At 48.6% G+C, this 22772-nt stretch overlaps 1 protein-coding gene across 7 annotated transcripts in view; it reads right to left on the reverse strand.

Annotated features, from left to right (window-relative positions):
* LOC129842251 (acid-sensing ion channel 1-like) overlaps positions 1-22772 on the reverse strand; it is a 96939-nt gene that overhangs the window by 60098 nt on the left and 14069 nt on the right. For all 7 annotated transcript variants that reach the window (XR_008757517.1, XR_008757518.1, XR_008757516.1 and 4 more), the window contains exon 2: positions 856-1006. Coding sequence is in view for 4 of the 7 variants with exons in the window: in XM_055910727.1 (XP_055766702.1) it covers positions 856-1006 (151 nt within the window). In the remaining 3 variants the exon portion in view is untranslated. The remainder of the gene's footprint in view (positions 1-855; positions 1007-22772) is intronic.

Genomic DNA, 22772 nt, shown 5'->3' on the forward strand with positions numbered 1-22772 from the left:
GACTTAAAGCTACAGTAATGAGATTAGTTTCTCCTCCCCGGCAGTTGTTTTGGTAATCAGCTGGGTAGATATCAAGAATTGAATTGCCCATTAAACATATTCCCAGATAGTCCCTTTGAGGACGAGTGAAAGGCCTTTCCACACAGACATCTACATGCCGTTGCAGAGAGAAGCGCTGCATTGATTTTCATCTGACTACCGCCATATTCTTTCATTTGATTCCTGCAGAAAACAAGCGTTCCTGACGAGAGATACAATTATATGACAATGAAGAAGCATTCGATAATTCCACCCCCATTCAACTTGATTTAAAAGAGTCGATAATGTACCGTTTTCACCGCAATTGTGTTCCCAACCGTGTGGAGTATGATAGTCCAGATAGAGCTAGATTCATATTGAGGAGGAACAAAAAGTGTAGTGTGAAGATTCTGATCTCTCTCCAAGGATATTATCTCTCTTGGAAATGTCAAAGATAGTTTTTTGAGAGGATGTTCTTTTATTTTAAAACAGATTCATTGAGTTGATCCGAAACGGAGAGTTTGAAAATAAATTCTACGTGGACTAGCTTGCTTACCTGTCTATCTGTCTCTCTTCCTTTCCTCAGCAGGTAGCTAGTGTTTGTTCTCTGTTGATTCTTCTGAAGTGGTTTCACGTTCATAGACATGGCTTCCCTCCCTCCCTCCCTCCCTCCCTCCCTCCCTCCCTCCCTCCCTCCCTCCCTCCCTCCCTCCCTCCCTCCCTTCCTCCCTCACCTGTTTCTCCCAGACTGGCAGGTATTCATCCTGTTGTATATCCAACATCAGCTCCAGGCCGTTATCCCTCCCTCCCTCCCTCCCTCCCTCCCTCCCTCCTCACCTGTTTCTCCCCAGACTGGCAGGTATTCATCCTGTTGTATATCCAACATCAGCTCCAGGCCGTTACCCATCCCTCCCTTCATGGTCACCAGCAGCGGCCGGTTATCTTGGCCAGAGTTGAACGTGTAGCACTTCCCATAACGGGTGAAGATCTGAAACAAGAAGGCCAATGGTTTCAATTCTCAATATAATGAAGAAAACGCATTGTGTCTCAAATGCCAACCAATAAAGGGCACTACTATAACCTAAGCCACAAGGTACCCTATTTCCTGCATTTGGAAAGTTTTCACTCTCCTTGACTTTTCCACATTTTGTTACGTTACAGCCTTATTCTTAAAATGATTAAATTGTTTTTCCTCATCAATCTACACACAATACCCCATAATGACATCGCAATACCCCATAATGACATCACAATACCCTATAATGACATCACAATACCCTATAATGACATCACAATACCCCATAATGGCATCACAATACCCCATAATGACATCGCAATACCCCATAATGACATCACAATACCCTATAATGACATCACAATACCCCATAAGGACAAAGCAAAAACAGGTTTTTAGACATTTTTGTACAATTATAAAAAATTTGCAAAGTATTCAGACCCTTTTGTTTAAATAACAGAATTTGTAATAAACAATAATTCATTACATGAAAAGTTGGCTGTCATTATGCTCTCAAATTCACTTAACAACATAAGTCTCAATATCCTTTAAGATTTGAGTTCACTCCAGATTAAATGTAGAGAAATCAAAAATGTTGTAGAGGAAGAAAGTTTCCAAAATGCTAAACAAATTATTTGATAAAAGGAATGTGTCCAGGTAAAACATGGTAGAGTGGACTGGGATGAAATGGAAAAAGTAAAAGACAACAGAACTCCATGATCAAATCCTCTTGAGTTTGTTTTCAATCTCTTTGATACTGTACATATGTCAACGACCAGGCTAACTATGGTGGGTGCTTATATATAAACTAAAACCTAGTAGAAACCATGCTTATAAGAAAGACAGTGTCCTGAAAGACAAACAATGGTGATACAATACTTACATACTCAGCTATTGCCAGCTTTACGTGATTAATTTGTTGAATTTCCATTGAATTGTTTGCTTTATTGTTCAATTTCTTTCTTTCAATTTCAATTCCTCAGTACTTTGTTCAAGCAACTTTGGCAGCAATTACAGCATCGAGTCTTCTTGGATGTGACGCTACAAGCTTGGCACACCTGTATTTGGGAAGTTTCTCCCATTCTTCTCTGCAGATCCTCTCAAGCTCTGTCAGGTTGGATGAGGAGCTTCGCTGCACAGCTAATTTCAGGTCTCTCCAGAGATGTTCGATTGGGTTCAAGTCCGGACCCTGGCTGGGCCACTCAAGGACATTCAGAAACTTGTCCTGAAGCCACTCCTGTGTTGTCGTGGCTGTGTGCTTAGGGTCGTTGTCATGTTGGAAGGTGAACCTTCACCCCAGTCTGAGGTCCTGAGCACTCTGGAGCAGGTTTTCATCAAGGATCTCTCTGTACTTTGCTCCGTTTATCTTTCCCTCGATCCTGACTAGTCTCCCAGTCCCTTCTGCTGAAAAACATCCCCACAGCATGATCCTGCCACCACCATGCTTCATCGCAGGGATGGTGCCAGGTTTACTCTCGACATGATGCTTGGCATTCAGGCCAAAGAGTTCAATCTTGGTTTCATCAGACTAGAGCATCTTGTTTCTCATGGTCTGAGAGTCCTTTAGGTGCCGTCATGTGCCTTTTACTGAGGAGTGGCTTCCATCTGGCCGCTCTACCATAAAGGCCTGAGTGGTGGAGTGCTGCAGAGATGGTTGTCCTTCTGGAAGATTCTCCCATCTCCACAGAGGAACTCTAGAGCTCTGTCAGAGTGACCATCAGGTTCTTGATCACCTCCCTGACCAAGGCCCTTCTTCCCCGATTGCTCAGTTTGGCCAGAAGGCCAGCTCTAGGAAGAGTCTTGGTGGTTCCAAACTTCTTCCATTTAAGAATGATGGAGGCCACTGTGTTCTTGGGGACCTTCCAAGCTGTTGAAATGATTTGGTACCCTTCCCCAGATCTGTGACTTGACACAATCCTGTCTCAGAGCTCTATGGACATTTCCTTTGATATCATGTCTTGGTTTTTGCTTTGAAATGCACTGTCAACTGTGGGACCTTATATAGACAGGTGTGTGCCTTTCCAAATCATGTCCAATCAATTTTATTTACCACAGGTGGACTACAATAAAGTTGTAGAAACATCTCAAGGATGATCAATGGAAACAGGATGCACCCGAGCTCAATTTCGAGTCTCATTGCAAAGAGTCTGAATATTTATGTAAATAAGTATGTTTTTATTTTTAATACATTTGCAAACATTTCTAAAAACCAGTTTTTATGTTGTCATTATGGGGTACTGTGTGTAGATTGCTGAATATTTGATTTGTTTAATCCATTTTAGAATAAGGCTGTAACGTAACAAAATGTGGAAAAAGTCTAGGGGTCTGAATACTTTCCGAAGGCACTGTATTTGTGGATGCAGCTTTTCTGAAAATCTGTAAACTTTAATGTGACAAAGACAAAATACACACTTTATACAGTAAGTCAGACATTGGCACTGAAACCCCTTAACACTCAAGAAACAAACGTATCAACATTTAATGAAATGTCCTTTGAAATATGTCAACCTTTGTAATATGAGGTTTGACCTTTAGAGAGAAGAATGACCGTGGCTGGCTGGCACAGTGAGAAGTTGCAGCAATAGACACCTGGTGGTGGTGGGGGGGGGGGGGGGAGTGGCTACAACAGTAGATACCTGGTGGTGGGGGGGGGGGGGGGGGAGTGGCTACAACAGTAGATACCTGGTGGTGGGGGGGGGGGGGGGAGTGGCTACAACAGTAGATACCTGGTGGTGGGGGGGGGGGGGGGGGAGTGGCTACAACAGTAGATACCTGGTGGTGGGGGGGGGGGGGGAGTGGCTACAACAGTAGATACCTGGTTGTGGGGGGGGGGGGGGAGTGGCTACAACAGTAGATACCTGGTGGTGGGGGGGGGGGAGTGGCTACAACAGTAGATACCTGGTGGTGGGGGGGGGGGGAGTGGCTACAACAGTAGATACCTGGTGGTGGGGGGGGGGGGGGAGTGGCTACAACAGTAGATACCTGGTGGTGGGGGGGGGGGGGAGTGGCTACAACGGTAGATACCTGGTGGTGGGGGGAGTGGCTACAACAGTAGATACCTGGTGGTGGTGGGGGGGGGGGGGAGTGGCTACAACAGTAGATACCTGGTGGTGGGGGGGGAGTGGCTACAGCAGTAGATACCTGGTGGTGGGGGGGAGTGGCTACAACAGTAGATACCTGGTGGTGGGGGGGGGGGAGTGGCTACAACAGTAGATACCTGGTGGTGGGGGGGGGAGTGGCTACAACAGTAGATACCTGGTGGTGGGGGGGGGGGGGAGTGGCTACAACAGTAGATACCTGGTGGTGTGGGGGGGAGTGGCTACAACAGTAGATACCTGGTGGTGTGGGGGGGGGGGGAGTGGCAACAACAGTAGATACCTGGTGGTGGGGGGGGGGAGTGGCTACAACAGTAGATACCTGGTGATGGTGGTGTGGGGGGAGTGGCTACAACAGTAGATACCTGGTGGTGGGGGGGGAGTGGCTACAACAGTAGATACCTGGTGGTGTGGGGGGGGAGTGGCTACAACAGTAGATACCTGGTGGTGTGGGGGGGGAGTGGCTACAACAGTAGATACCTGGTGGTGGTGGGGGGGGGGGAGTGGCTACAACAGTAGATACCTGGTGGTGGTGGTGGGGGGTGGGAGTGGCTACAACAGTAGATACCTGGTGGTGGTGGGGGGGGGGGGGGGTGGCTACAACAGTAGATACCTGGTGGTGGTTGTGGGGGGGAGTGGCTACAACAGTAGATACCTGGTGGTGGGGGGGGGAGTGGCTACAACAGTAGATACCTGGTGGTGGGGGGGGAGTGGCTACAACAGTAGATACCTGGTGGTGGGGGGGAGTGGCTACAACAGTAGATACCTGGTGGTGGGGGGGGGGAGTGGCTACAACAGTAGATACCTGGTGATGGTGGTGTGGGGGGAGTGGCTACAACAGTAGATACCTGGTGATGGTGGTGTGGGGGGAGTGGCTACAACAGTAGATACCTGGTGGTGATGGTGGGGGAGTGGCTACAACAGTAGATACCTGGTGGTGGGGGGGGGGGGAGTGGCTACAACAGTAGATACCTGGTGGTGGGGGGGAGTGGCTACAACAGTAGATACCTGGTGATGGTGGGGGGGAGTGGCTACAACAGTAGATACCTGGTGGTGGGGGGAGTGGCTACAACAGTAGATACCTGGTGGTGTGGGGGGGGAGTGGCTACAACAGTAGATACCTGGTGGTGTGGGGGGGGGGGAGTGGCTACAACAGTAGATACCTGGTGGTGTGGGGGGAGTGGCTACAACAGTAGATACCTGGTGGTGGGGGGGGGAGTGGCTACAACAGTAGATACCTGGTGGTGTGGGGGGGAGTGGCTACAACAGTAGATACCTGGTGGGGGGGAGTGGCTACAACAGTAGATACCTGGTGGTGGGGGGGGGAGTGGCTACAACAGTAGATACCTGGTGGTGGTGGGGGGGAGTGGCTACAACAGTAGATACCTGGTGGGGGGGAGTGGCTACAACAGAAGATACCTGGTGGTGGGGGGGAGTGGCTACAACAGTAGATACCTGGTGGGGGGGGAGTGGCTACAACAGTAGATACCTGGTGGTGTGGGGGGGGGGGGGAGTGGCTACAACAGTAGAGACCTGGTGGTGGGGGGGGGGAGTGGCTACAACAGTAGATACCTGGTGGTGTGGGGAGTGGCTACAGCAGTAGATACCTGGTGGTGTGGGGGGGGGGGGGAGTGGCTACAACAGTAGATACCTGGTGGTGTGGGGAGTGGCTACAACAGTAGATACCTGGTGGTGGGGGGGGGAGTGGCTACAACAGTAGATACCTGGTGGTGTGAGGGGGGGGAAGTGGCTACAACAGTAGATACCTGGTGGTGGGGGGGGGAGTGGCTACAACAGTAGATACCTGGTGGTGTGGGGAGTGGCTACAACAGTAGATACCTGGTGGGGGGGGGGGGGAGTGGCTACAACAGTAGATACCTGGTGGTGTGGGGGGAGTGGCTACAACAGTAGATACCTGGTGGTGGGGGGGGAGTGGCTACAACAGTAGATACCTGGTGGTGGGGGGGGAGTGGCTACAACAGTAGATACCTGGTGGTGGGGGGGGGGGGTGGGTGGCTACAACAGTAGATACCTGGTGGGGGGGGGGGGGGGAGTGGCTACAACAGTAGATACCTGGTGGTGGGGGGAGTGGCTACAACAGTATATACCTGGTGGTGGTGGGGGGGGGGGGAGTGGCTACAACAGTAGATACCTGGTGGTGTGGGGGGGGGAAGTGGCTACAACAGTAGATACCTGGTGGTGTGGGGGGGGTGGGGGAGTGGCTACAACAGTAGATACCTGGTGGTGTGGGGAGTGGCTACAACAGTAGATACCTGGTGATGGTGGGGGGGAGTGGCTACAACAGTAGATACCTGGTGGTGGGGGGAGTGGCTACAACAGTAGATACCTGGTGGTGTGGGGGGGGGAGTGGCTACAACAGTAGATACCTGGTGGTGTGGGGGGAGTGGCTACAACAGTAGATACCTGGTGGTGGTGGTGGGGGGGGAGTGGCTACAACAGTAGATACCTGGTGGTGGGGGGGGAGTGGCTACAGCAGTAGATACCTGGTGGTGGGGGGGAGTGGCTACAACAGTAGATACCTGGTGGTGGGGGGGGGGGAGTGGCTACAACAGTAGATACCTGGTGGTGGGGGGGGGGAGTGGCTACAACAGTAGATACCTGGTGGTGGGGGGGGGGGGGAGTGGCTACAACAGTAGATACCTGGTGGTGTGGGGGGGGAGTGGCTACAACAGTAGATACCTGGTGGTGTGGGGGGGGGGGGGAGTGGCTACAACAGTAGATACCTGGTGGTGGGGGGGGGGGGAGTGGCTACAACAGTAGATACCTGGTGATGGTGGTGTGGGGGGAGTGGCTACAACAGTAGATACCTGGTGGTGGGGGGGGGAGTGGCTACAACAGTAGATACCTGGTGGTGTGGGGGGGGAGTGGCTACAACAGTAGATACCTGGTGGTGTGGGGGGGGAGTGGCTACAACAGTAGATACCTGGTGGTGGTGGGGGGGGGGAGTGGCTACAACAGTAGATACCTGGTGGTGGTGGTGGGGGGTGGGAGTGGCTACAACAGTAGATACCTGGTGGTGGTGGGGGGGGGGGGGGGGGGGTGGCTACAACAGTAGATACCTGGTGGTGGTTGTGGGGGGGGGGAGTGGCTACAACAGTAGATACCTGGTGGTGGGGGGGGGGGAGTGGCTACAACAGTAGATACCTGGTGGTGGGGGGGGAGTGGCTACAACAGTAGATACCTGGTGGTGGGGGGGAGTGGCTACAACAGTAGATACCTGGTGGTGGGGGGGGGGGGGAGTGGCTACAACAGTAGATACCTGGTGATGGTGGTGTGGGGGGAGTGGCTACAACAGTAGATACCTGGTGATGGTGGTGTGGGGGGAGTGGCTACAACAGTAGATACCTGGTGGTGATGGTGGGGGAGTGGCTACAACAGTAGATACCTGGTGGTGGGGGGGGGGGGGAGTGGCTACAACAGTAGATACCTGGTGGTGGGGGGGAGTGGCTACAACAGTAGATACCTGGTGATGGTGGGGGGGAGTGGCTACAACAGTAGCTACCTGGTGGTGGGGGGAGTGGCTACAACAGTAGATACCTGGTGGTGTGGGGGGGGGAGTGGCTACAACAGTAGATACCTGGTGGTGTGGGGGGGGGGGAGAGTGGATACAACAGTAGATACCTGGTGGTGTGGGGGGAGTGGCTACAACAGTAGATACCTGGTGGTGGGGGGGGGAGTGGCTACAACAGTAGATACCTGGTGGGGGGGAGTGGCTACAACAGTAGATACCTGGTGGGGGGGAGTGGCTACAACAGTAGATACCTGGTGGTGGGGGGGGGAGTGGCTACAACAGTAGATACCTGGTGGTGGTGGGGGGGAGTGGCTACAACAGTAGATACCTGGTGGGGGGGAGTGGCTACAACAGTAGATACCTGGTGGTGGGGGGGAGTGGCTACAACAGTAGATACCTGGTGGGGGGGGAGTGGCTACAACAGTAGATACCTGGTGGTGTGGGGGGGGGGGAGTGGCTACAACAGTAGAGACCTGGTGGTGGGGGGGGGGAGTGGCTACAACAGTAGATACCTGGTGGTGTGGGGAGTGGCTACAGCAGTAGATACCTGGTGGTGTGGGGGGGGGGGGGGAGTGGCTACAACAGTAGATACCTGGTGGTGTGGGGAGTGGCTACAACAGTAGATACCTGGTGGTGGGGGGGGGAGTGGCTACAACAGTAGATACCTGGTGGTGGTGGGGGGAGTGGCTACAACAGTAGATACCTGGTGGTGGGGGGGGGGGGGGGAGTGGCTACAACAGTAGATACCTGGTGGTGGTGGTGGTGGGGGGAGTGGCTACAACAGTAGATACCTGGTGGTGTGGGGGGGGGTGGAGTGGCTACAACAGTAGATACCTGGTGGTGTGGGGGGAGTGGCTACAACAGTAGATACCTGGTGGTGTGGGGGGAGTGGCTACAACAGTAGATACCTGGTGGTGTGGGGGGAGTGGCTACAACAGTAGATACCTGGTGGTGTGGGGGGAGTGGCTACAACAGTAGATACCTGGTCGTGTGGGGGGGGGAAGTGGCTACAACAGTAGATACCTGGTGGTGTGGGGGGGGGGGGGTGGCTACAACAGTAGATACCTGGTGGTGTGGGGGGGAGTGGCTACAACAGTAGATACCTGGTGGTGGGGGGAGTGGCTACAACAGTAGATACCTGGTGGTGTGGGGGGAGTGGCTACAACAGTAGATACCTGGTGGTGGGGGGGAGTGGCTACAACAGTAGATACCTGGTGGTGGGGGGGGAGTGGCTACAACAGTAGATACCTGGTGGTGGGGGGGAGTGGCTACAACAGTAGATACCTGGTGGTGGGGGGGAGTGGCTACAACAGTAGATACCTGGTGGTGGGGGGGGGGAGTGGCTACAACAGTAGATACCTGGTGGTGGGGGGGGAGTGGCTACAACAGTAGATACCTGGTGGTGGGGGGGAGTGGCTACAACAGTAGATACCTGGTGGTGTGGGGGGGGGAGTGGCTACAACAGTAGATACCTGGTGGTGTGGGGGGGGGGGAAGTGGCTACAACAGTAGATACCTGGTGGTGTGGGGGGGGTGGGGGAGTGGCTACAACAGTAGATACCTGGTGGTGTGGGGAGTGGCTACAACAGTAGATACCTGGTGGTGTGGGGGGAGTGGCTACAACAGTAGATACCTGGTGGTGGGGGGGGGAGTGGCTACAACAGTAGATACCTGGTGGTGTGGGGGGAGTGGCTACAACAGTAGATACCTGGTGGTGGGGGGGAGTGGCTACAACATTAGATACCTGGTGGTGGTGGTGGTGGGGGGAGTGGCTACAACAGTAGATACCTGGTGGTGTGGGGGGGGGGGGGGAGTGGCTACAGCAGTAGATACCTGATGGTGGGGGGGGGGGGGAGTGGCTACAACAGTAGATACCTGGTGGTGGTGGTGGTGGGGGGAGTGGCTACAACAGTAGATACCTGGTGGTGTGGGGGGGGGGGAGTGGCTACAACAGTAGATACCTGGTGGTGTGGGGGGAGTGGCTACAACAGTAGATACCTGGTGGTGTGGGGGGGAGTGGCTACAACAGTAGATACCTGGTGGTGTGGGGGGAGTGGCTACAACAGTAGATACCTGGTGGTGTGGGGGGAGTGGCTACAACAGTAGATACCTGGTGGTGTGCGGGGGTGGAAGTGGCTACAACAGTAGATACCTGGTGGTGTGGGGGGGGGGGGGGGAGTGGCTACAACAGTAGATACCGGGTGGTGTGGGGGGGAGTGGCTACAACAGTAGATACCTGGTGGTGGGGGGAGTGGCTACAACAGTAGATACCTGGTGGTGTGGGGGGAGTGGCTACAACAGTAGATACCTGGTGGTGGGGGGGAGTGGCTACAACAGTAGATACCTGGTGGTGGGGGGGGGGGAGTGGCTACAACAGTAAATACCTGGTGGTGGGGGGGGAGTGGCTACAACAGTAGATACCTGGTGGTGGGGGGGGGGGGAAGTGGCTACAACAGTAGATACCTGGTGGTGGGGGGGGGGGGGGAGTGGCTACAACAGTAGATACCTGGTGGTGGGGGGGAGTGGCTACAACAGTAGATACCTGGTGGTGGGGGGGGGGGAGTGGCTACAACAGTAAATACCTGGTGGTGGGGGGGGAGTGGCTACAACAGTAGATACCTGGTGGTGTGGGGGGGGGAAGTGGCTACAACAGTAGATACCTGGTGGTGGGGGGGGGGGGGGGGTGGCTACAACAGTAGATACCTGGTGGTGGGGGGGGAGTGACTACAACAGTAGATACCTGGTGGTGGGGGGGAGTGGCTACAACAGTAGATACCTGGTGGTGTGGGGGGGGGGGGGAGTGGCTACAACAGTAGATACCTGGTGGTGTGGGGGGGGAAGTGGCTACAACAGTAGATACCTGGTGGTGTGGGGGGGTGGGGGAGTGGCTACAACAGTAGATACCTGGTGGTGTGGGGAGTGGCTACAACAGTAGATACCTGGTGGTGTGGGGGGAGTGGCTACAACAGTAGATACCTGGTGGTGGGGGGGGGAGTGGCTACAACAGTAGATACCTGGTGGTGTGGGGGGAGTGGCTACAACAGTAGATACCTGGTGGTGGGGGGGAGTGGCTACAACATTAGATACCTGGTGGTGGTGGTGGTGGGGGGAGTGGCTACAACAGTAGATACCTGGTGGTGTGGGGGGGGGGGGGGGGGGAGTGGCTACAGCAGTAGATACCTGATGGTGGGGGGGGACTCCAGAACTGAGAAACATCAATAAAAACAGAAGATTTTTATGATTTTATATTAAAAACAGAAGACTCTCAGGTGATTCTATATAAAAACAGAAGACTCTCAGGTGATTCTATATAAAAACAGAAGACTCTCAGGTGATTCTATATAAAAACAGAAGACACTCAGGTGATTCTATATAAAAACAGAAGACTCTCAGGTGATTCTATATAAAAACAGAAGACTCTCAGGTGATTCTATATAAAAACAGAAGACTCTCAGGTGATTCTATATTAAAAACAGAAGACACTCAGGTGATTCTATATAAAAACAGAAGACTCTCAGGTGATTCTATATTAAAAACAGAAGACACTCAGGTGATTCTATATAAAGACAGAAGACACTCCAGTCCTTCTATAGTGTTTCCTACCTGTAATATTATCACATCATTATGGCTCGGCAGCATAAGGAAGGGTGTCTATGTGTCTCTATATAGAGCGCTACTTGGGTGGACGAAACACACACAAAAGACATAACACAACACTACCCACAAGAAAAAGGTTAGGGTAAAACACTAAACCAACCACAACTAAAGGTCAGTGCTTTAAGTTCTCATAAGTACAATAGAGACAGTGTTTTCCACCACTGAATGAATAGCCAAACCACAGCATCATCACACCACTGAATGAATAGCCAAACCACAGCATCATCACACCACTGAATGAATAGCCAAACCACAGCATCATCACACCACTGAATGAATAGCCAAACCACAGCATCATCACTCCACTGAATGAATAGCCAAACCACAGCATCATCACACCACTGAATGAATAGCCAAACCACAGCATCATCACACCACTGAATGAATAGCCAAACCACAGCATCATCACTCCACTGAATGAATAGCCAAACCACAGCATCATCACTCCACTGAATGAATAGCCAAACCACAGCATCATCACACCACTGAATGAATAGCCAAACCACAGCATCATCACGCCACTGAATGAATAGCCAAACCACAGCATCATCACACCACTGAATGAATAGCCAAACCACAGCATCATCACACCACTGAATGAATAGCCAAACCACAGCATCATCACACCACTGAATGAATAGCCAAACCACAGCATCATCACACCACTGAATGAATAGCCAAACCACAGCATCATCACACCACTGAATGAATAGCCAAACCACAGCATCATCACACCACTGAATGAATAGCCAAACCACAGCATCATCACACCACTGAATGAATAGCCAAACCACAGCATCATCACACCACTGAATGAATAGCCAAACCACAGCATCATCACACCACTGAATGAATAGCCAAACCACAGCATCATCACACCACTGAATGAATAGCCAAACCACAGCATCATCACACCACTGAATGAATAGCCAAACCACAGCATCATCACACCACTGAATGAATAGCCAAACCACAGCATCATCACACCACTGAATGAATAGCCAAACCACAGCATCATCACACCACTGAATGAATAGCCAAACCACAGCATCATCACACCACTGAATGAATAGCCAAACCACAGCATCATCACACCACTGAATGAATAGCCAAACCACAGCATCATCACACCACTGAATGAATAGCCAAACCACAGCATCATCACACCACTGAATGAATAGCCAAACCACAGCATCATCACACCACTGAATGAATAGCCAAACCACAGCATCATCACACCACTGAATGAATAGCCAAACCACAGCATCATCACACCACTGAATGAATAGCCAAACCACAGCATCATCACACCACTGAATGAATAGCCAAACCACAGCATCATCACACCACTGAATGAATAGCCAAACCACAGCATCATCACACCACTGAATGAATAGCCAAACCACAGCATCATCACACCACTGAATGAATAGCCAAACCAGCTAGCCAGACGAAGAGTAGTTATTTTCACTAACCAGACAGACAGGAATATTTTCCTCCCTACTGATCACAGGAATACATTAATGCCTGTCTGCAGCTGAAATGGAAACTTTAACAGAAAGATCTCCTGCTGCTACTAAAATGTTAATGTGTAATACTCTTTGAGTCTATGGTCAGTTTTAATTAAGAGCTCACCATGAGAGAAAAAAAAGTGTGAGAAAGAGAGAGAGAGTGAAGGACTGAGTGAAGGAGAGAGAGTGAAGGGCTGAGTGAAGGAGAGAGAGTGAAGGGGTGAGTGAAGGAGAGAGAGTGAAGTGGTGAGTGAAGGAGAGAGAGTGAAGGGCTGAGTGAAGGAGAGAGAGTGAAGGGGTTTAGTGAAGGAGAGAGAGTGAAGGACTGAGTGAAGGAGAGAGAGTGAAGGACTGAGTGAAGGAGAGAGAGTGAAGGACTGAGTGAAGGAGAGAGAGTGAAGGACTGAGTGAAGGAGAGAGAGTGAAGGGCTGAGTGAAGGAGAGAGAGTGAAGGGGTGAGTGAAGGAGAGAGAGTGAAGGAGTGAGTGAAGGAGAGAGAGTGAAGGGCTGAGTGAAGGAGAGAGAGTGAAGGGCTGAGTGAAGGAGAGAGAGTGAAGGGGTGAGTGAAGGAGAGAGAGTGAAGGACTGAGTGAAGGAGAGAGAGTGAAGGACTGAGTGAAGGAGAGAGAGTGAAGGACTGAGTGAAGGAGAGAGAGTGAAGGACTGAGTGAAGGAGAGAGAGTGAAGGGGTGAAGGGGTGAAAGAGTTGAATGAGATTCCGAAAGAGTGAGTGAAATAATGAATAAGAGAGTGAGCGTGTGAAGGAGTGATATAATGAAGGAGGCTTCTAAATGATACCCCATTAATCACTGAAAGACAGGTAGAGACAGAGAGATACTGAAAAGGAGACAGAGAGAGACAGAGAGACTGAAAAGGAGACAGAGAGACAGAGAGACAGAGAGAGAGACAGAGAGACTGAAAAGGAGACAGAGAGAGAGAGACAGAGAGAGAGACAGAGACTGACAGAGAGAGACAGAGAGAGACAGAGAGAGAGACAGAGACAGAGAGAGAGACAGAGAGAGAGACAGAGAGAGACAGAGAGAGAGAGACAGAGAGAGACAGAGAGAGACTGAGAGAGAGACATAGAGAGAGACAGAGAGAAAGACTGAGATAGAGACAGAGAGAGACAGAGAGAGACAAAGAGAGACAGAGAGAGACAGAGAGAGACTGAGAGAGACTGAGAGAGACTGAGAGAGAGACATAGAGAGAGACTGAGAGAGACTGAGATAGAGACAGAGAGAGATAGAGATAGAGAGAGAGACAGAGAGATTGAGATAGAGACAGAGAGAGCATCAAGTGGTTTGTGTCCAGTTCTACTGAAACTAACTGAGTGGGATACCTAGACAGTGACGCTTTGCAAATAATTGTCTTCACATAGGCTACAACAAACCTGTTGGTTTCCAGATGTCCTGGGGGACATATAAAGCCATCTAAATGTTATTACCTCTAAATAACAATACTGTGGAACACTACAATTTACCTTTACATATTATACACTGAGTGGACAAAACATTAAGAACACCCCCCTCAGTTAGTGCATTATACACTGAGTGGACAAAACATTAAGAACACCCCCCTCAGTTAGTGCATTATACACTGAGTGGACAAAACATTAAGAACACCCCCCTCAGTTAGTGCATTATACACTGAGTGGACAAAACATTAAGAACACCTGCTCTTTCCTTGACATATACTGACCAGGTGAATCCAGGTGAAAGCTATGATCCCTTATTGATATCACGTGTTAAATCCACTTCAATCAGTGTAGATGAAGGAGAGGAGACAGGTTAAAGAAGGATTTTTGGATTGTGTATGTGTGCCATTTAGAGGGTGAATGGGCAGGACAAAATATTTAAGTGCCTTTGAACGGGGTGTGGTAGTAGGTGCCAGGCGCACCGGTATGTGTCAAGAACTGCAACGCTGCTGGGTGTTTCACACTCAACAGTTTCCCGTCTGAATCAAGAATGGTCCACCACCCAAAGGACATCCAGCCAACTTGACACAACTGTGGGAAGCATTGGAGTCAACATGGGCCAGCATCCCTACAGAACTCATTCGAGTCCATTCCCTGACGAATTGAGGCAGTTCTGAGGGCAGAAGTGGGGAATGCAACTCAATATTAGGAAGGTGTTAGGTATACTCATTGTATACTTATATGCCAAGTTCTATTCTATGGGTATTATATTCTGTTCTGTTCTATTCTATGGATATTATATTCTGTTCTGTTCTATTCTATGGGTATTATATTATGTTCTGTTCTATGGGTATTATATTCTGTTCTATTCTATGGGTATTATATTCTGTTCTATTCTATGGGTATTATATTCTGTTCTATTCTATGGGTATTATATTCTGTTCTATTCTATGGGTATTATATTCTGTTCTATTCTATGGGTATATATATTATGTTCTGTTCTATGGGTATTATATTCTGTTCTATTCTATGGGTATTATATTCTGTTCTGTTCTATTCTATGGGTATTATATTCTGTTCTATTCTATGGGTATTATATTCTGTTCTATTCTATGGGTATCATATTCTGTTCTATTCTATGGGTATTATATTCTGTTCTGTTCTGTTCTATGGGTATTATATTCTGTTATATTCTATGGGTATTATATTCTGTTCTATTCTATGGGTATTGTATTCTGTTCTGTTCTGTTCTATGGGTATTATATTCGGTTCTATTCTATGGGTATTATATTCTGTTCTGTTCTATTCTATGGGTATTATATTCTGTTCTATTCTATGCGTATTATATTCTGTTCTATTCTATGGGTATTATATTCTGTTCTATTCTATGGGTATTATATTCTGTTCTATTCTTTGGGTATTATATTCTGTTCTATTCTATGGGTATTATATTCTCTTCTGTTCTATGGGTATTATATTCTGTTCTATTCTATGGGTATTACATTCTGTTCTGTTCTATTCTATGTGTATTATATTATGTTCTGTTCTATTCTATGGGTATTATATTCTGTTCTATTCTAAGGGTATTATATTCTGTTCTATTCTATGGGTATTATATTCTGTTCTATTCTATGGGTATTATATTCTGTTCTGTTCTATGGGTATTATATTCTGTTCTATTCTATGGGTATTATATTATGTTCTATTCTATGGGTATTGTATTCTGTTCTGTTCTATTCTATTCAATGTTCTATGATCAATTCTTCAACATACCAACGAGCCTACAGTGAAAGTTCTTTATTCTTATCAGATAAAGTGAAAATGAAAACCCACACAGCCTTGTAAAGAATGACTTATATAGACACAGCATTCTCTCTCACTCTCTCTCTCTTTCTTTCTCTCTCTCTCTCCCTCTCCCTCTCTCTCTCAAATTAATAATTCAAAGAGTTCCTAAGTGTGTGGTGAGCCCCAGGCTATTTTACACAAAACAATCCAAGGAGACCGCTCTGTCAAGCTGTTGGCTATAGTTGCCAGCCAGGGAGGGAGGACTTTTCTCCTTATTGATTCTTAGATCAGCAGAGCCACAAAGGTAGGCTGATCTCAGATCTGTTTGTGCTCAGATCAACAGAGCCACAAAGGTAGGCTGATCCCAGATCTATTTGTGCTCAGATCAACAGAGCGAACCACAAAGGTAGGCTGATCTCAGATCTATTTGTGCTCAGATCAACAGAGCGAACCACAAAGGGAGGCTGATCCCAGGTCTGTTTGTGCTCTTCCCCATTGCTGACTCTATTGAGGACCTTGTCAGGCTGAACAGAACATGTCTGGCATGACAATGAGTGACAGGGAGTTTGTTAACACAAACACACTAGGCGCTCAGGCTACCTTGTACCTACCACGAAAGGACTGAGGCCCTATACCAGGGTTTCCGTTAGTAAAATGCGGCGCCGGACCTTAGACCATCAACATTTTAATTTTACCGGACATTTGAAAAAATGTACCAGACCCACATTCATTGGGTGCGTAACCTGATTAGGACGACCACCTATGGTGGACGATGGTAATTCATATGAACAGAACGTTCATATCGATGATGCAACAATGTGCTCGGTTCCTTCTTACCGAATTCTGATTCTGCACTGAAGATGTTAGATTGACTGACCACATTTACTTTTCCTCAGTCAACAAGACAAGTAACAGACAACAAAAGCACTAGCCTGTCAATCTACTATCCCCCCCTGGGTAGAAAAGTTGACCTACTCTCTTGGTCAACTTGACGAGAAAAAAACATGACTTATTTCTGGGACAGTTGTGGGACGATAGATCCCAAATTGATACAACCAGTAAGGCCTTGGCTACATTAAATGAACATTAAAAAAGTAATGAGTCCGATGCAACAGATCAAAACATTTAGCTTAAAATGTCGATAAACGAGTATTTCTTCCCTTTTAAAAGCACAGCAAAGCATACGAGGCAGTAGGTTACGCAGTAGGTTACGCAGTAGGTTACGCTAGGGTTGAACGGAGGGAACACGGACTTACCGGGGTTTACTGCCCCCCGAAAAACCACCCCCGGGGATACATAACTGAGAGAAAGCGGTAAATTATAATAAATGATGTATATGAAGAGCATGGCGTGAAATTGAACTGTTAAATTATATGCCATGTCTAAATCTGGCTTCTCGAAGGCCTCTGCGTGATGAATCAACGCTCAGGGTGGGGACAGACCCATCTCAGTATGGAGCGCAGTAAGTTATCGTCTATGCTACGGTAACATCATTTACATATCTCCTTCTGGCTTTTTGGGAGTCACCTTGTTTTTAATTGTACATTTTTTAATTTTATTTACAGCTGTTGAGTTTTAAAACAGCCTTAAACACTCGAATATTGTTGCTTTTAATCAGTGCTTCTCTCTCTCCCATCAACTCCCTTTAATCAGTGCATGTACGAGCTTCTCTCTCTCCCATCAACTCCCTTTAATCAGTGCATGTACGAGCTTCTCTCTCTCCCATAAACTCCCTTTTAATCAGTGCATGTACGAGCTTCTCTCTCTCCCATCAACTCCCTTTAATCAGTGCATGTACGAGCTTCTCTCTCTCCCATAAACTCCCTTTAATCAGTGCATGTACGAGCTTCTCTCTCTCCCATCAACTCCCTTTAATCAGTGCATGTACGAGCTTCTCTCTCTCCCATAAACTCCCTTTAATCAGTGCATGTACGAGCTTCTCTCTCTCAGACCCATAACCATTCAGATGGTGGTAGACTATAACAGTTATTAATTCAGACCCATAACCATTCAGATGGTGGTAGACTATAGCAGTTATTAATTCAGACCCATAACCATTCAGATGGTGGTAGGCTATAACAGTTATTAATTCAGACCCATAACCATTCAGATGGTGGTAGACTATAACAGTTATTAATTCAGACCCATTCAGATGGTGGTAGACTATAACAGTTATTAATTCAGACCATAACCATTCAGATGGTGGTAGACTATAACAGTTATTAATTCAGACCCATTCAGATGGTGGTAGACTATAGCAGTTATTAATTCAGACCCATAACCATTCAGATGGTGGTAGACTATAACAGTTATTAATTCAGACCCATAACCATTCAGATGGTGGTAGACTATAGCAGTTATTAATTCAGACCCATTCAGATGGTGGTAGACTATAACAGTTATTAATTCAGACCCATAACCATTCAGATGGTGGTAGACTATAGCAGTTATTAATTCAGACCCATTCAGATGGTGGTAGACTATAGCAGTTATTAATTCAGACCCATAACCATTCAGATGGTGGTAGACTATAGCAGTTATTAATTCAGACCCATTCAGATGGTGGTAGACTGTAGCAGTTATTAATTCAGACCCATAACCATTCAGATGGTGGTAGACTGTAGCAGTTATTAATTCAGACCCATTCAGATGGTGGTAGACTGTAGCAGTTATTAATTCAGACCCATAACCATTCAGATGGTGGTAGACTGTAGCAGTTATTAATTCAGACCCATAACCATTCAGATGGTGGTAGACTGTAGCAGTTATTAATTCAGACCCATAACCATTCAGATGGTGGTAGACTGTAGCAGTTATTAATTCAGACCCATAACCATTCAGATGGTGGTAGACTGTAGCAGTTATTAATTCAGACCCATTCAGATGGTGGTAGACTATAACAGTTATTAATTCAGACCCATAACCATTCAGATGGTGGTAGACTATAACAGTTATTAATTCAGACCCATAACCATTCAGATGGTGGTAGACTATAACAGTTATTAATTCAGACCCATAACCATTCAGATGGTGGTAGACTATAGCAGTTATTAATTCAGACCCATTCAGATGGTGGTAGACTATAGCAGTTATTAATTCAGACCCATAACCATTCAGATGGTGGTAGACTATAGCAGTTATTAATTCAGACCCATTCAGATGGTGGTAGACTATAACAGTTATTAATTCAGACCCATAACCATTCAGATGGTGGTAGACTATAACAGTTATTAATTCAGACCCATTCAGATGGTGGTAGACTATAGCAGTTATTAATTCAGACCCATAACCATTCAGATGGTCGTAGACTATAGCAGTTATTAATTCAGACCCATTCAGATGGTGGTAGACTGTAGCAGTTATTAATTCAGACCCATAACCATTCAGATGGTGGTAGACTGTAGCAGTTATTAATTCAGACCCATAACCATTCAGATGGTGGTAGACTGTAGCAGTTATTAATTCAGACCCATTCAGATGGTGGTAGACTGTAGCAGTTATTAATTCAGACCCATAACCATTCAGATGGTGGTAGACTGTAGCAGTTATTAATTCAGACCCATAACCATTCAGATGGTGGTAGACTGTAGCAGTTATTAATTCAGACCCATAACCATTCAGATGGTGGTAGACTGTAGCAGTTATTAATTCAGACCCATAACCATTCAGATGGTGGTAGACTATAGCAGTTATTAATTCAGACCCATTCAGATGGTGGTAGACTATAACAGTTATTAATTCAGACCCATAACCATTCAGATGGTGGTAGACTATAGCAGTTATATATTGTCACGTCCTGACCTTAGAGAGCCTTTTTATTCTCTATTTTGGTTTGGTCGGGGTGTGACTAGGGTGGGTACTCTAGTTTCTGTATTTCTATGTTGGCCTGGTATGGTTCCAAATCAGAGGCAGCTGTCTATCGTTGTCTCTGATTGGGGATCATATTTAGGCAGCCATTTCCCTACAGTGGTTGTGGGATCTTGTTTATGTACTGTTGCTTGTGAGCACTGCATAGCTTCACGTTAGTTTCTTTCTTTTAACGTGAACGTGCCGGTTCACGTTAAAATAAAGATGATGAAATCAAACCACGCTGCACTTTGGTCCGACAATCATTCTAAATATCGTCACATATATTCAGACCCATAACCCTTCAATCTGTGTGAAGAGAAGTGAAAGCCTTCTGCACCTAATTCTAGTCCTATAACATTTTAAGGATTTTATTAGAATGATTCAGATAAGGAAACCAAAACGTATTTCCGTTAACTGTTGAAAGTGACGAAGGAATGAAGCAACAATAGAGAGAGAAAGAGGAGGTAGTCCTCAGTCAGCATTTCACTGTAAGGTCTACTACACCTGTTGTATTCAGCATTTCACTCTAAGGTCTACTACACCTGTTGTATTCAGCATTTCACTGTGAAGTCTACTACACCTGTTGTATTCGGCATTTCACTGTAAGGTCTACTACACCTGTTGTATTCAGCATTCCACTATAAGGTATACTACACCTGTTGTATTCGGCGCATGTGACTAATAACATTTGATTTGATTTATTATATTATATGTCTCGATCAATTAATGTCTTAATCGAAATTAAGTTTGTACATCTCGATTGTTAGTAGAAACCACATTTGTTTAAGCAAGTCAGCCATATCAGCTATGTTTTTTTTAAAAAGGCAGTAAATGAGGCTGAACGAACTGTTTCGCTGCCAGACAAGGCTCCGCTGAAAGCCAGGTGTAGCAGTGGTAAGATGTTGGGACTGCTTTTGGGACAGCTTTATGTAGGCCCTAACAGTTTGTGGGCACCGTTCGTCACCGTTATAGTGCAATTAATGTATTGTTTAGTGCTCTGTAGTGACTTTGCTGGCATGCATCCCACATGTAATTTATTTTTTCACCATGCTAAAATCACCACTGCTAATAATATGCAGTAAAACGTTCAGGTTTCAGGGCCTCCCGAGTGGCGCAGCGGTCTAAGGCACCGCAGCGGTATAAGGCAGCGATCTAAGGCCCCGCAGCGGTCTAAGGCACCGGTCTAAGGCCCCGCAGCGGTCTAAGGCACCGGTCTAAGACCCCGCAGCGGTCTAAGGCACCGGTCTAAGGCACCGCACCGGTCTAAGGCCCCGCAGCGGTCTAAGGCAGCGGTCTAAGGCACCGGTCTAAGGCACCGCAGCGGTCTAAGGCACCGGTCTAAGGCACCGCAGCGGTCTAAGGCACCGGTCTAAGGCCCCGCAGCGGTCTAAGGCACCGGTCTAAGGCCCCGCAGCGGTTTAAGGCACCGGTCTAAGGCACCGCACCGGTCTAAGGCCCCGCAGCGGTCTAAGGCAGCGGTCTAAGGCACCGCAGCGGTCTAAGGCAGCGGTCTAAGGCACCGGTCTAAGGCACCGCAGCGGTCTAAGGCACCGGTCTAAGGCACCGCAGCGGTCTAAGGCACCGGTCTAAGGCATCGCAGCGGTCTAAGGCACCGCAGCGGTCTAAGGCAGCGGTATAAGGCACCGCAGCGATCTAAGGCAGCGGTCTAAGGCCCCGCAGCGGTCTAAGGCAGCGGTCTAAGGCACCGCAGCGGTCTAAGGCAGCGGTCTAAGGCACCGGTCTAAGGCACCGCAGCGGTCTAAGGCAGCGGTCTAAGGCAGCGGTATAAGGTACCGCAGCGGTATAAGGCAGCGGTGTAAGGCAGCGGTATAAGGCACCGCAGCGGTCTAAGGCACCGCAGCGGTCTAAGGCACCGCAGCGTTATAAGGCACCGCAGCGGTCTAAGGCAGCGGTCTAAGGCACCGCAGCGGTCTAAGGCAGCGGTATAAGGCACCGCAGTGGTCTAAGGCAGCGGTATAAGGCACCGCAGCGATCTAAGGCAGCGGTCTAAGGCACCGCAGCGGTCTAAGGCACCGCAGCGTCTAAGGCACCGCAGCGGTCTAAGGCAGCGGTATAAGGCACCGCAGTGGTCTAAGGCAGCGGTATAAGGCACCGCAGCGATCTAAGGCAGCGGTCTAAGGCACCGCAGCGGTCTAAGGCACCGCAGCGGTCTAAGGCAGCGGTCTAAGGCACCACAGCGGTCTAAGGCAGCGGTCTAAGGCACCGCAGCAGTCTAAGGCAGCGGTCTAAGGCACCGCAGCGGTCTAAGGCACCGCAGCAGTCTAAGGCAGCGGTCTAAGGCACCACAGCGGTCTAAGGCAGCGGTCTAAGGCACCGCAGCGGTCTAAGGCACCGCAGCGGTCTAAGGCACCGCAGCGGTCTAAGGCAGCGCAGCGGTCTAAGGCAGCGGTCTAAGGCACCGCAGCGGTATAAGGCACCGCAGTGGTATAAGGCAGCGGTATAAGGCACCGCAGCGGTCTAAGGCACCGCAGTGGTATAAGGCAGCGGTATAAGGCACCGCAGCGGTCTAAGGCACCGCAGCGGTATAAGGCACCGGTCTAAAGCACCGCAGCGGTCTAAGGCATCGCAGCGGTATAAGGCACCGCAGCGGTATAAGGCACCGCAGCGGTCTAAGGCACCGGTCTAAGGCACCGCAGCGGTATAAGGCACCGGTCTAAGGCACCGCAGCGGTATAAGGCAGCGGTATAAGGCACCGCAGTGGTCTAAGGCAGCGGTATAAGGCACCGCAGCGATCTAAGGCAGCGGTCTAAGGCACCGCAGCGGTCTAAGGCACCGCAGCGGTCTAAGGCAGCGGTCTAAGGCACCACAGCGGTCTAAGGCAGCGGTCTAAGGCACCGCAGCAGTCTAAGGCAGCGGTCTAAGGCACCGCAGCGGTC

The sequence above is a fragment of the Salvelinus fontinalis genome, unplaced genomic scaffold (genome assembly GCF_029448725.1).
Source record: "Salvelinus fontinalis isolate EN_2023a unplaced genomic scaffold, ASM2944872v1 scaffold_0027, whole genome shotgun sequence".
In the NCBI taxonomy this organism is placed as follows: Eukaryota; Metazoa; Chordata; class Actinopteri; order Salmoniformes; family Salmonidae; genus Salvelinus; species Salvelinus fontinalis.